This window comes from Panulirus ornatus, chromosome 19 (genome assembly GCF_036320965.1).
Source record: "Panulirus ornatus isolate Po-2019 chromosome 19, ASM3632096v1, whole genome shotgun sequence".
In the NCBI taxonomy this organism is placed as follows: domain Eukaryota; kingdom Metazoa; phylum Arthropoda; class Malacostraca; order Decapoda; family Palinuridae; genus Panulirus; species Panulirus ornatus.
The window spans coordinates 27216073-27231286 of NC_092242.1; the positions used below are offsets into that span (position 1 = coordinate 27216073).

Here is a 15214-nt window from a genome sequence, read left to right on the forward strand (position 1 = left end):
GAGTATTCCTGGTAAATTATATGGGAGGGTATTGATTGAGAGGGTGAAGGCATGTACAGAGCATCAGATTGGGGAAGAGCAGTGTGGTTTTAAAAGTGGTAGAGAATATGTGGATCAGGTGTTTGCTTTAAAGAATGTATGTGAGAAATACTTAAAAAAAAGCAAATGGATTTGTATGTAGCATTTATAGATCTGGAGAAGGCGTATGACAGAGTTGATAGAGATGCTTTGTGGAAGGTATTAAGAATATATGGTGTGGGAGGCAAGTTGTTAGAAGCAGTGAAAAGTTTTTTTCAAGGATGTAAGGCATGTGTATGTGTAGGAAGAGAGGAAAAGTGATTGGTTCTCAATGAATGTTGGTTTGCGGCAGGGGTGTGTGATGTCTTCATGGTTGTTTAATTTGTTTATGGATGGGGTTGATAGGGAGCTGAATGCAAGAGTTTTGGAAAGAGGGGCAAATATGCAGTCTGTTGTGGATAAGAGAGCTTGGGAAGTGAGTCAGTTGTTGTTTGCTGATGATACAGCACCTGTGGCTGATTCGGGTGAGAAACTGCAGAAGCTGGTGACTGGGTTTGGTAAAGTGTGTGAAAGAAGAAAGCTGAGAGTAAATGTGAATAAGAGCAAGGTTATTAGGTACATTAGGGTTGAGGGATAAGTCAATTGGGAGGTATGTTTGAATGGAGAAAAATTGGAGGAAGTGAAGTGTTTTAGATATTTGGGAGTGGATTTGGCAGTGGATGGAACTTTGGAAGCGGAGGTGAATTATATGGTGGGGGAGGGGGCGAAAGTTCCGGGAGTGTTTGAAAAATATGTGGAAGTCAAGAACGTTGTCTTGGAAAGCAAAGATGGGTATGTTTGAAGGAATAGTGGTTCCAACAATGTCATATGGTTGCGGGGCATGGGCTATAGATAGAGTTGTGCGCAGGAGGGTGGATATGCTGGAAATGAGATGTTTGAGGACAATATGTGGTGCGAGGTGGTTTGATCGAGTAAGTAATGAAAGGGTAAGAGAGATGTGTGGTAATAAAAAGAGTTTGGTTGAGAGAGGAGAAGAGGGAGTTTTGAAATGGTTTGGTCACATGGAGAGAATGAGTGAGGAAAGATTGACAAAGAGGATATATATGTCAGAGGTGGAGGGAACGAGGAGAAGTAGGAGACCAAATTGGAGGTGGAAAGATGGAGTGAAAAGATTTTGAGCAATCAGGGCCTGAACATGCAAGAGGGTGAAAGGCGTGCAAGGAATAGAGTGAATTGGAACAATGTGGTATAATGGGGTCGACGTGCTGTCAGTGGATTGAACCACCTCACACCACATACTGTCCTTAAATGTCTCATTTCGAACACATCCACCCTCTTCCGTGCAACCCTATGTATAGCCCATGCGTCACAACCATATAACATTGTTGGCACTACTATTCCTTCAAACATACCCATTTTTGCTCCCCAAAATAATGTTCTCTCCTTCCACACATTCTTCTACCCTCCCAGAACCTTCACCCCCTCCCCCACCCTGTGACTCACTTCTCTTTGTATGGATCCATCTGCTGCCAAATCCACTCCCAGATATCTAAAACTCTTCACTTCCTCTAGTTTTTCTCAATTCAAACTTACCTCCAAATTTACTTGTCCCTCAATCCTACTGTACCTAATAACCTGCTCTTATTCACATTTACTCTCAGCTTTCTTCTTTCACACACTTTACCAGACTCAGTCACCAACTTCTTCAGCTTCTCACCCAAACCAGTCACCAGCGCTGTATCATCAGCGAACAAGAACTGACTCATTTCCCAAGCTTTCTCATCCACAACAGACTGCATACTTGCCCCTCTCTCCAAAACTCATGCATTCTTCTCCCTAACAACCCCATCCATCAACAAATTAAACCATGAAGACATCACACACCCCTGCCGGAAGCAGACATTCACTGGGAACCAATCACTTTCCTCTTTTCCTACTCGTACACATGCTCTACATCCTTGATGAAAACCTTTCACTGCTTCTAGCAACATACCTTCCTTACCATATACTCTTAATACTTTCCAGAGAGCATCTCTATCAACTCTATCATATGCCTTCTCCAGATCCATAAATGCTACATACAAATCCATCTGTTTTTCTAAGTATTTCTCACATACATTCTTCAAAGCAAACACCTGATCCACACATCCTCTACCACTTCTGAAACCACACTGATCTTCCCCAATCTGATGCTCTGTACATGCCTTCACCCTCTCAATTAATGAGTACTCTCCCATATAATTTCCCGGGAATATTCAACAGGACTTATACCTCTGTAATTTGAACACTCGCCTTTATCCCCTTTGCCTTTGTACAGTAGCACTATGCTTGCATTCTGCCAATCCTCAGGCACTTCATGAACCATACATATATTAAATATCCTCACCAACCAGTCAACAACACAGTCACCGCCTTTTTTTGATAAATTCCACTGCAATACCATCCATACCCGCCGCCTTGCCAGCTTTCAACTTTCGCAAAGCTTTCACTACCTCTTCTCTATTTACCAAATCATTCTTCCTGACTCTCTCATTTCGCGCACCATCTCGACCAAAACACCTTATATCTGCCACTCTATCATCACACACACATTCAACAAACCTTCAAAATACTCACTCCCTTTCCCTCTCACTTCACCGCTACTTGTTATTGCCTCCCCATTTGCCCCTTCACTGATGTTCCCATTTGTTCTCTTGTCTTACGCACTTTATTTAACTCCTTCCAAAACATTTTTTTATTTTCCCTGAAATTTAATGATACTCTCTGACCCCACTTCTCATTTGCCCTGTTTTTCACCTCTTGCACCTTTCTCTTGACCTCTTGCCTCTTTCTTTCATACATCTCCCAGTCATTTGCACTATTTCCCTGCAAAAATCATCCAAATGCCTCTCTCTTCTCTTTCACTAACAATCTTTCTTCTTCATCCCACCACATAAGTGTGTTTTATGATGTAAGTGTAAGTGATTGAAGGTAAATGAAAGTATAAGTAAAGTAATGGTGTTTGAAAGAGTGAAAGAAGAAAGTGTAAGCACCTAAACTGTGCTTTGGATATGGAGTGAGAAAGACCAGAAGAGGTGAGAGAATTTAGATATTTAGGAGCTGTTTTGGGTAAGTTTGGCATTGTGGAAGGAGAGACAAAGGAGAGAGCAGTACAGGGAAGAGTTGTTGGGTCCCTTAATAGAGTAATGAGGGTAGAGGTGTAAGTATGGAAGTGAAGAGGGGATTAAGGTACAGCATAATCCTCCTCACCCTGATCTATGCAGCCGAAACATGGGCATGAAATGAGTCACAGAGGTCAAGAGTCCAGGCTGGAGAAATGGGCTATTTGAGAAGAGCATGTGATGTGAGTAGATGGAATGAAGAAAGAAAGGAAGGATATATGAGAATTGGTATGGCAGGGAATGCATGAGGAATGAATTGTGGAGTGGTAGAGTGGGTGAAGCATAATTGAGGTGGTTTGAGCATGTGGAAAGAATGAAAGATTGGAAGTTTACAAGGAGAGTGTGTGATTGTACAATTAAAGGGGTTGGTGTGAGAGGAAGACCATCTGTGACATGGGCAAATAGGGTGGAAGAATACTGTAGGGAGAGAAATGGTGTATGCGAGGGAGGCATGTGAGGACAGGGATAATTGTAGACTCTTTTGCCGTGGCCACCCCTTGATGGGAGTTCCTGAAGGATATGGGCGTCAGAGATATAGGTAGATAGATAGATAGTAACGTATAAGTAACATTTAAACACAATGTATATTTGTAAGCAGAAACTGGCAAATTTGGCAACATCAACACAAACTGCTCTCTTCTCTTCACCATTGTGCTTGTAGGGAAACTGATAGTAATTGTGGAAGCATTTGGCATCCATAGATGTCGTTCTTCACATTCCTTCCCAAAACTTTGTCTTGAAATTGTGTGGGGAATTCCTTAAGATTGTTGTCATTGGATTTTGATCATCACATTTCAAAATTCTTTGTGAATGTTAAAGGGTTAACTGATAATGTTTTACATGATGTTCATCTCTCCATTCACATACAATACTAAGGTGATTTGACAAGCTTTTTTGGCTTTTCTAAGATATTCATAAGACCGATGTAACCTTGTCAGTCTGTTCAGATTTTTTTCTCAAGTCCTTTTCCTGATAAGAGCAAAGCAAATAGCACTGTTACTTCAAACAAGTCTACTTTACAGGAGCTGGCTGTGGTGTCCGTACTTGACGTTGTTCTTGCTCACTGTGATGTAAAAGGAATTTCTATTTTTCATAGAAAACATGTAGCATCATCTTGTTATCCCAAGTAGTAGCTGACAAAGATCTTAATTCTTTAATCAGCATCCTGCTTTGAGGGCAGTTTGGCTCAGAAAAGTTTCATGAAAAGTTTTGTTTATGGCTTGGGATCAGCAAGGAGTCACAAAAATCCATGCACTGTTTAGAGAAAGATCAAGAATTTTATCTGCTTTTATAGGTAAAGATTAATCCAAACCCAAAGTTGCTGCATAATTGGAATGGATGTAAAAATGAATCTATTCTAAAGCAGTCTTAGGAAATTTTTCTGTTGGAGGATTATTCTTTTTGTCCACTCACAATCTTAGATGGATGATTCTCGTGGAGATGTGGAATAACTACTCAAAAGTATAATAATTGTAGCACTTATTACAGCTTTATTCAGTACCTTAGCTGTAGATTGACCAGGTTTGAAAAAGGGAAGAAGAGGTAGATTATAGATATGGCTGGAGTTGCTTTTGTTTAAAGACCAAAATAGTTTACTTGTTGAAGTTAAGTTAGTGCATATTCTCTGTATGATATAGTGCTCCACTCAGTGAATAACTGCAGAAATGAAGGCAGAATTAGAAGAGAATAGTCTAAGGTTCAGTCCACTGTCTTTGTGCTCTGACAAAAATCAGAGCCAGGTCTGTCAAAAAACAAATAATAGGAGAAAGCTTTAGCAAAAGATGGGAAATAGGACTTGATCCTAGTTAAGATAACCTCCACCACATGTCAACTTTATCCTGTGAAGTAATTCTGCTTTCAAAAGTCAGTGGAAAAGCTTTACAAGGAAAACTACCAAGCCAAATCATAGTGCCAAAGTTGATGTTTCAAGAGGGAATGTAAGGTTAGACAAGTCTAGTTCGAAAGAAGAGAAACGAGATTGTGAGTTATAGACCCTCAAAGGGGCAGGAGTAATGATTCTGTATTAGGGGTTTCATGGTGAAAAGAGGTTGAGTGTTAGGAGAGTGATTGTGATGATAAGAAACTTGTGTTGGGTGTTTGATTAGTGTTTTCAGATCATTGGAGAAGAAAAGAAAGAGGGATCAACTCCACTGAGATTATGAGGATTGAACATTGAAACCCTTTGCTTAGAGGATTTTAGCTTGTTAGTATGAATATAAAGAAGTTCAAGCAGCAACAAAGCAGTGGGTCTTTTTGTGGCTATTGTGGTATTGATAATGGAAGACAACAGAAACGTAGATGGCAGTGTATTAAGAGTAGAAAAAGCCAACAGATGACTGAACGAGAAATAATGATAAAGTTTGTATGTAACCACGGAGGCACAATTTATGTCAGTTGTGGAATGTAAGTGAAGTATCTGTCAAGTCCTTTTTAAATTCATCTATGGCATTGCTTTCACCTGTTCCAACTGTATATACTTCCTTATGTTAACTAACCTGTTGAAGAAAAGGAGTTTGCTTCATTTGAAATAAAATGTTTGAGCAAGACTTTATATCTATTATTATGAGTAAAATCATAACCATTTGTCAAAATTGCTTGTGTTTTGGAAACTTTTATTAGATCTCCTTACAGTATGTGCTTTTTAGAGAGAGTGATTAGATCTTGTGGTATATGCTTTCTTAGAGAGAATGATTTAAGGATTTTAAGTTTACTTAAAAGAGGCTCTCTGATTGAAGGGGTTAGTTTAGTTGCTCTTCATTGAGTTTGACCTAGTTTTTCTTCTTTGGTTTGATGACCAAAATTGAACAGTGTATTCCAAATGAGATATGACTTTCTTAAGGGAAAGTATTGTGCTCTTGAAGTTTCTCCATTTCTTTCAGCTTTGAACATGTTTAAGAGTGTGATCCACTTTATGTTACTGGTGTCATGGTGCATTTTGTTGAAGTCTACTCATCTATAATTGGATATCATTATATTTTCTTTGAAATTGAAACGGCAGTTTACAGTGAATTGGTTGATACTGTTAACACTATCTTTTCACTGCCCCCAGGTGGTAATTAGGTATCTCTGTGTGGACTTCTTTACGTACACTCCTGGTCTGGAACTTCATGTAACAAGTGCAGTACTGAATGTGATGCAGTCGTAAGCTTAGTAATAGAACTACCTGCATAAAAATGTGCTACTTCAAAAACAGAAAATGCTACTGCTTAACATATACACATTAATAGTTAAAATAACATTAAAGAAATTTTGAAACACCTAGTTTATCTTGAACAGATACTTATGACCATTATTTACTTAATTGAATGCTGCTGATGAACTTTGTTGTTGATGCGGTAGATAATTCTAAATAATCAGTCAATCAGTATTCAAATTATGCGTGTAACATAAATAGTTCTTACATCACAGCTGTCTCTTTCTCAGTTCATAGTTACAGCTTGAGTGAAAGAGCACCACATGTATGTGTAAAGAAACTTTGGCTTGAATAGTTCAAAATCTGAAAACCAGAGAACAGCCAGGCTTGATCATTTTGGATATTTGTCCTTTTAGCCCAGAGTCTCAGGAGTGTAAAGGAATTTTTGTTTATTCAATTCCAGTTTTTGTACATTATAGTTGATGGGTAGAATATTGATGTGTATATATGTGGATTACACCATTTCATGTGTGGTCGGGTGGCAGCAGGAATTGATGAGGCAGCATGTATGAATATGTGCATGTGTATATATATATATGTTTGTATACGTTGAAATGTATAGGTATGTATATGTGCATGTGTAGGCATTTATGTGTATACATGTGTATGGCGGGTTGGACCATTGTTTTGTCTGTTTCCTTGCGCTACCTCGCTAAAGTGGGAGACAGCGACAAAGTATAATAATAAAAGAAAAACAAATGTGGAAGTGTGTCCTGTCTAAGGTGGAAAAGACAATTGGGTATGAAAAAAGCTTTCCCTGAACCTCTCGTTTTGATATGAGGTAGGGTTAGGCTGAAAATGTGTACTGTCTGTAGCCTAAATTATTCAGATGCCTGTTTATTTCTGAATTAGTAAAGATCATAGTTATTGAAATTAAGTTGCCCATGTGTTACTATTGTTTGGAATACTATTAACTTGTAGTATTCAGATGCAGTAATAGGCAATGTAGTTTCCTTAAATTAACTATGTATGGAATTAACTCTTGGGAAAATAAGTTGCGCATGTAATCAGATTGATTTATTAGAAATGAATTATAAATTTCTTAGGGAAGATCATGAAGAGTTCATTGGGTAAGATACTATGATTTAGGTCATTGATTTATTGGAAATAAATTATGAATTTATTAGAGAAGATCATGAAGAGTTCATTGGGTGAAATACTATGATTTAGGTCAATTGTATTAGTTTCATGTTAAAGAGTAGAATTAATTTTTTTTGTAATGGTCTAACTTTGGTAATTATATATATTTATCATTAATTTTTCAGGAACATCCTTGAAGATAAGCCGAATGATCAATCATCTCGTTGGTCGTCTGATACTAACAACCCACCACAGGTAAGTCATGACTTGTTTTCAGAATAGTAAAAAATATAATTCTAACAGATGTGCAATTCTCTTTTCTGTGATCTGTCCTGCAAGCATGATATATATTCTCTAGGATTATATGGATCATTACCTTCAGATCCTAATGATTTCTTATGAACCACTTAAATGTGATCATGGCCACTAGATGCTCTGGAGCCATCCTTTGCCAGGCAACAACTGCAGCCAGGCTGATATCATTGACTCATCCATTGGCATCCTTTTAGAACTCAGTTCTCTGGTATTACATGCTGCCATGGTATGTGTCAGTTTGGCTTTTCTATGGATTGGTATCCTTTTCTTCAATATTTGATTTATGTGACTAATGTTAGTAGTAAAACAAAGGTTATGGGTTAGGAATAAGAACAATTTGGGCATGTCTTAAAGGTAAAGTAGGGGTTAAGGTGAGGGTGAGAGCTAAGGAATGGGTAGCTCTTCTACTGAAGAGGGAGTTTGGAGAATGTGGGAAAGAATGTAATGAAGAGCTCCAGAGTGATGTGGTTAGAATTAAAAATAGATTATGAGATGTGGGTGATTGTTAGTGCTTATGCAGCTAGCACTGAGAAGAATGCTGAAGAGATGTATGATTTAGGAACTGAGTGTGTGTGTCGGAAGTTTCACTTTGAGAGATTGGATACTAGTGATGGGTGATTAGAATGTGAAAGTGAGTAATGTGGCATTTGGGGATATAATTTGGGGGTATGGGGTATTCACTGATTTGAATGCAAATGGTGAACAGCTTGTAGAGATATGTGCTGCAAAAGATTTGGTAATAGGATTACCTGATTTGAAATGAGGAACGTAGATAATGTGTGTGGATTAGGAATGATATTAAGTAGGCAATAATTTATTGTATTACGTTCTAATTGATATGCACTTTAAAGAAAGACTCTTGGATGTGAATGTGCTGATAGAGAGGCAGCTGGTGGAATGTCAGATCATTACTGATCATTGCCTAATAGGGACAAGGTTGAAGATTTTTAGAGGCTCTTAGAAAAGAGGAAATGATGTGGATGAGAAAAGGATGATGAAAGTAAGTAAGGTTGGAAATGAGGCTTTCTTACAGAGATAACAGGAGAGATTGAGTGTCTGTTCTATACCTTGCTTCTATACAATATTACTTGGACTACTATACTTTCAGACATTCCCATTTTTTCCCTCTCAGATAACATTCTCTCTCTTCACACATTCTTCAGTGCTCCCAGAACCTTGGCTCCTTCACCCACCCAATAGCTCTATTCCACTTCTTTGTTTCCATTCACTTCTCGGTCCAGATATCTTAAACACTTCACTTCCATTTTTTTTTCCAGCAAACTCACAGTCCAGCTACCCTGTCCGTCAACTCTGCTAAACCTAATAGCCTCTCTTTTATTCATAATTATACTTTATTCATAATTACACATGAATCTGCCACCAGTGCTGTATTGTCAGCACACAATTGACTCACTTCCCAGGCCCTCTGATCCTTGTCAGACTGCATATCCAGGACTCTTGCATACACTCTTCTCTCCACCCCATCCTTAATTAATTGAGTAACCATGATGACATCACACACCCCTGCTGTAGACTAACCTTTACTTGGAGAAATTCACTCTCTACTCGTACACATGCCATATGCCCATGATAGAAACACATCTGCTTATGGCAGCTTTTATTCCCAGCCATATATTTTTAAGACCTTCCATGAGTCATCTCTATTAACCTAGTCATATGCTTTCTCCATATCCATAAATACCAAATAGAAATCCATCTGTTTCTGTAAGTATTTTTAACATTCTTTAAAGCAAATACCTGATCCTCACATACCCTACTCCTCCTGAAACCACATTTCTTCCTTATCTGATGCTCTGTACATACCTTCATTCCCTCAGTCAGTACCCTCCCTTAAAACTTAACAGGTATACTCTAAAAAATTATAACTCTGTAGTGTGAACACTTGTCTTTATCCCCATTATCCATACATCCATTGAAAATCGGTACCAGCCAGTCATCAAGACAGTCATCCCTTTTCTTCATAGATTCAACTACAGTACCTTCCACTCCAGCTTCCTTGACACATTTCATCTTATGTAAGGCTTTCTCCACTTCTCTCATCACCAAACCATTCTCCATGACTCTCTCACTTCGTATACCACCACAACCCAAAACACCCTACATCTGCCACCGTATCATCAAACACATTCATCAGTCCTTTAAAACATTCGCTCCATCTGCTCCTCACTTCATCACTGCCTATTGCCACGCCCCTTTTGCCATTCTACACTGATGCTCCTATTTGTGCTCTTGTTTTTTTTTTTTGCACAGTATTAACCTCCTTCCAAACATCTTTTTCTCCTTAAAGTTTACTGATACTTGCTCACCCTAGCTCTCATTTGCCCTCTTTTTCAACCCCTGCATCTTCCTCTTGATCTCATGGCACTTTCTCTTATACATCTTTGTACACTCCTTTGCTGTACCACCCAAATGGTTTTCTTTTCTCTTTCACTTGAGACTTTATCCCATCACTCACCACCCTTTCTACTCTGCCTACCTCCCACCTTTTGCATGCCAAATGCATTTCTTGCACATGCAATCATTGCTTCCCTAAATACATTCCATTCCTTACCTACTCCACTTGGTTCATTTACTCCCACCTTTTGTCATTCTACACTCAATATTTCCTGGTGTTTCCTTACTCAATTGTCTTTTCCAAGCTTGTGTACTCTCACCACTCTCTTGCTGACATTGTTTCCTCTTTTCTGAAACTTTTACAAATCTTCACCTTCACCTCCAGAAGATACTGATCAGACATCCCACCAGCTGCCCCTCTTAGCACTTTTATATCTTAAAGTCTCTCTTTGACACACCTGTCAATTAATATGTAATCCAATTGTGCCCACTGACCATCTGTCCAACTCACATAAGTATACTTGTGTATGTCCTTTTTGAACCAGGTACTCTCAGTCACCTGTCCTTTTTCAGCATACAACTCAACTCCACAAACTGTTCTCCATTTCCATTCTTGATACTGAATACAACATGTCAGCCTATTATACCCTCAACTGCCATGCTACTTATCTTTGCATTTATATCACCCATCACTAACACCCAGTCTCTTACATCAAAAGTGCTGATACACTCACTCAGCTGCTCCCAAAACACTTACATCTCATGATCTTTCTTCTCATGGTCAGATGCATAAGCACTGATAATCAATCACCTATCTCTTGCCAGCCACTTTCATTTTTAACCACATCAGTCTAGAATTTACTTCTCACACTCATTTACTCACTCCCACAACCCATGCTTCAGGAGTAGTGCTACTCCTTCCTAATCTCTTGTTCTCTCACCAACCCGACTGTATTAAGATTTTCCAAACCATTCTTCTCCTTTACCCTTGAGCTTTGTTTTATTCAGAGCCAGAACATCCAGGTTTCATTTCTCATACACGTTACCTATCTCTCCTTTCTTCTCCTTTTAGTTATATCCTCACATATTTAGACAACCCAACCTGAACCTTCAAGGAGGATAATCACTCCCTGCATGGCTCCTTCTTCTATTATATCTTCTAGAAATTGAAATACAAGAAGGGAGAGATTCCAGCATCCCGCTCCCTACCCCCTCAGTTGCTTTTTTCGACATGCAAGGAATTTAGAGGTAGAATTCTTTCTCCCCTACCCAAGGTCTGTGAGGCCTGGATGTGGATAGGGAGCTGTGGTTTCGGTGCATTACATATTACAGGTGGAGATTGAGTGTGAACGAATGTGGCCTTATTGTCTGAATTCCTGGCACTGCCCCGCTTAAGCAGGGAATAGCGATGCTGTTTTCCTGTGGGGTGGGATAGCGACAGGAATGGATGAAGGCAAGGCAAGTATGAATATGTACATGTGTATGTATGTAATGTCTGCATGTGTGTATGTTTATGTATGTATATGTTGGTATGTATATGTATGTATATGTGCGTATGTGGACATTTATGTACGTATATGTGTATATGAATGGATGGGCCATTCTTCCTCTGTTTCCTGGTGCTACCTCACTGACGGAGGAAACAACAATTATGTATGATAATATAAAAAAAAGATTTATATTATACTTAATCACCGTCTTCCACGTCAGCGAGGTAGCGCAAGGATACAGATGAGGAATGGTCCAACCCACCCACATACACATATATATATTATTCATTTTATTTATTTTACTTTGTCGCTGTCTTCCGTGTTACCGAGGTAGTGCAAGGAAACAGGCGAAAGAATGGATCAACCCACCCACATACACATGTATATACATACACGTCCACACACGCAAATATACATACCTATACATCTCAACGTATACATATATATACACACACAGACATACATATATACACATGTACATAATTCATACTGTCTGCCTTTATTCATTGCCATCACCACCATGAAATAACAACCCCCTCCCCCCTCATGTGCACTAGGTAGCGCTAGGAAAAGACAACAAAGGCCACATTCGTTCACACTCAGTCTTTAGCTGTCATGTAATAATGCACTGAAACCACAGCTCCCTTTCCACATCCAGGCCCCACAGAACTTTCCATGGTTTACCCCAGACGCTTCACATGCCCTGGTTCAATCCATTGACAGCATGTCGACCCTGGTATACCACATCGTTCCAATTCGCTCTATTCCTTGCACGCCTTTCACCCTCCTGCATGTTCAGGCCCCGATCACTCAAAATCTTTTTCACTCCATCTTTCCACCTCCAATTTGGTCTCCCACTTCTCCTCGTTCCCTTCACCTCTGACACATATATCCTCTTGGTCAATCTTTCCTCACTCATTCTCTCCATATCACCAAACCATTTCAAAACACCCACTTCTGCTCTCTCAACCACACTCTTTTTATTTCCACACATCTCTCTTACCCTATTATTACTTACTCGATCAAACCACCTCACACCACATATTGTCCTCAAACATCTCATTTCCAGCACATCCACCCTCCTGCGCACAACTCTATCCATAGCCCATGCCTCGCAACCATACAACATTGTTGGAACCACTATTCCTTCAAACATACCCATTTTTGCTTTCCGAGATAATGTTCTCGAATTCCACACATTCTTCAACGCTCCCAGAACTTCCCCCCTCCCCCACCCTATGATTCACTTCCGTTTCCATAGTTCCATCTGCTGCCAAATCCACTCCCAGATATCTAAAACACTTCTCTTCCTCCAGTTTTTCTCCATTCAAACTTACCTCCCAATTAACTTGTCCCTCTACCCTACTGTACCTAATAAACTTGCTCTTATTCACATTTACTCTCAGCTTTCTTCTTTCACACACTTTACCAAACTCAGTCACCAGCTTCTGCAGTTTCTCACACAAATCAGCTACCAGCACTTTATCATCAGCAAACAACAACTGACTCACTTCCCAAGCTCTCTCATCCAGAACAGACTGCATACTTGCCCCTCATTCCAAAACTCTTGCATTCATCCCTAACAATCCCATCCATAAACAAATCAAACAGCCATGGAGACATCAAGCACCCCTGCTGCAAACCTACATTCACTGAGAACCAGTCACTTTCCTCTCTCCTAAACGTACACATGCCTTACATCCTCAATAAAAACTTTTCACTACTTCTAACACTTTGCCTCCCACACCATATATTCTTGATACCTTCCAGAGAGCATCTCTGTCAACTCTATCATATGCCATCTCCAGATCCATAAATGCTACATACAAATCCATTTGCTTTTCTAAGTATTTCTCACATACATTCTTCAAAGCAAACACCTGATCCACACATTGTCTACCACTTCTGAAACCACACTGCTCTTCCCCACACACGCGGGGAGTGCTCATCCTCCTCGAAGGCTCAGATTGGGGTGTCTAAATGTGTGTGGATGTAACCAAGATGAGAAAAAAGGACAGATAAGTGTTAAAGGAAAAGAACCTGGATGTTTTGGCTCTGAGTGAAACGAAGCTCAAGGGTAAAGGGGAAGATTGGTTTGGGAATGTCTTGGCAGTAAAGTCAGGAGTTAGTGAGAGGACAAGAGCAAGGGAAGGAGTAGCACCACTCCTGAAACAGGAGTGATGTGAGTATGTGATAGAGTGTAAGAAAGTATACTCCAAATTGATATGGGTAAAACTGAAGGTGCATGGAGAGAGATGGGTGATTATTGGTGCATATGCACCTGGGCATGAGAAGACAGATCATGAGAGGCAAGTGTTTTGGGAGCAGCTGAGTGAGTGTGTTAGTAGTTTTGATGCACGAGACTGGGTTATAGTGATGGGTGATTTGAATGCAAAGGTGAGTAATATGGCAGTTGAGGGAATAATTGGTGTACATGGGGTGTTCAGTGTTGTAAACAGAAATGGTGAAGAGCTTGTAGATTTATTTGCTGAAAAAGGACTGGTGATTGGGAATACTTGGTTTAAAAACAGAGATATGCATAAGTATACGTATGTAAGTAGGAGAGATGGTCAGAGAGCGTTATTGGATTACGTGTTAATTGATAGGCACAGGAAAGAGAGACTTTTGGGTGTTAATGTGCTGAAAGGTGCAACTGGAGGGATGTCTGATCATTATCTTGTGGAGGTGAATCTGAAGATTTGTAGAGGTTTTCAGAAAGAAGAGAGAATGTTGGGGTGAAGAGAGTGGTGAAAGTAAGTGAGCTTGGGAAGGAGACTTGTATGAGGAAGTACCAGGAGAGACTGAGTACAGAATGTAAAAAGGTGAGAAGAAAGGATGTAAGGGGAGTGGTGGAGGAATGGGATGTATTTAGGGAAGCACTGATGGCTTGCGCAAAAGATGCTTGTGGCATGAGAAGTGTGGGAGGTGGGCAGATTAGAAAAGGTAGTGAGTGGTGGGATGAAGAAGTAAGATTATTAGTGAAAGAGAAGAGAGAGGCATTTAGACGATTTTTCCAGGAAATAATGCAAATGAGTGTGAGAGGAATAAAAGAAAGAGGCAGGAGGTCAAGAGAAAGGTGCAAGAGGTGATAAAGAGGGCAAATGAGAGTTGGGTGAGAGAGTATCATTAAATTTTAGGGAGATTAAAAAGATGGTTTGGAAGGAGGTAAATAAAGTGTGTAAGACAAGGGAACAGATGGGAACTTCAGTGAAGGGGGCTAATGGGGAGTGAGCTAAATGGAGTGAGTATTTTGAAGGTTTGTTGAATGTGTTTGGTGATAGAGTGGCAGATATAGCGTGTTTTGGTCGAGGTGGTGTGCAAAGTGAGAGGGTTAGGGAAAATGATTTGGTAAACAGAGAAGAGGTAGTAAAAGCTTTGCGGAAGGTGAAAGCTGGCAAGGAAGTGGGTTTGGATGGTATTGCAGTGTCATAGTATGTATGCTACATACAAATCCATTTGCTTTTCTTAGTATTTCTTGCATACATTCTTTAAAGCAAACAACTGAGCCACACATCCTCTACCACTTCTGAAACCACACTGCTCTTCCCCAATCTGATGCTCTGTACATGCCTTCACCCTCTTAATCAATACCCTCCCATATA

General features: G+C 39.7%; 1 protein-coding gene across 1 annotated transcript in view; it reads left to right on the top strand.

Moving 5' to 3' along the window:
• Positions 1-15214, top strand: part of muskelin (muskelin 1) — a 512022-nt gene that overhangs the window by 3401 nt on the left and 493407 nt on the right. Inside the window, exon 2 of the mRNA XM_071674329.1 lies at positions 7638-7707. Coding sequence (XP_071530430.1) covers positions 7638-7707 — 70 coding nt within the window. The remainder of the gene's footprint in view (positions 1-7637; positions 7708-15214) is intronic.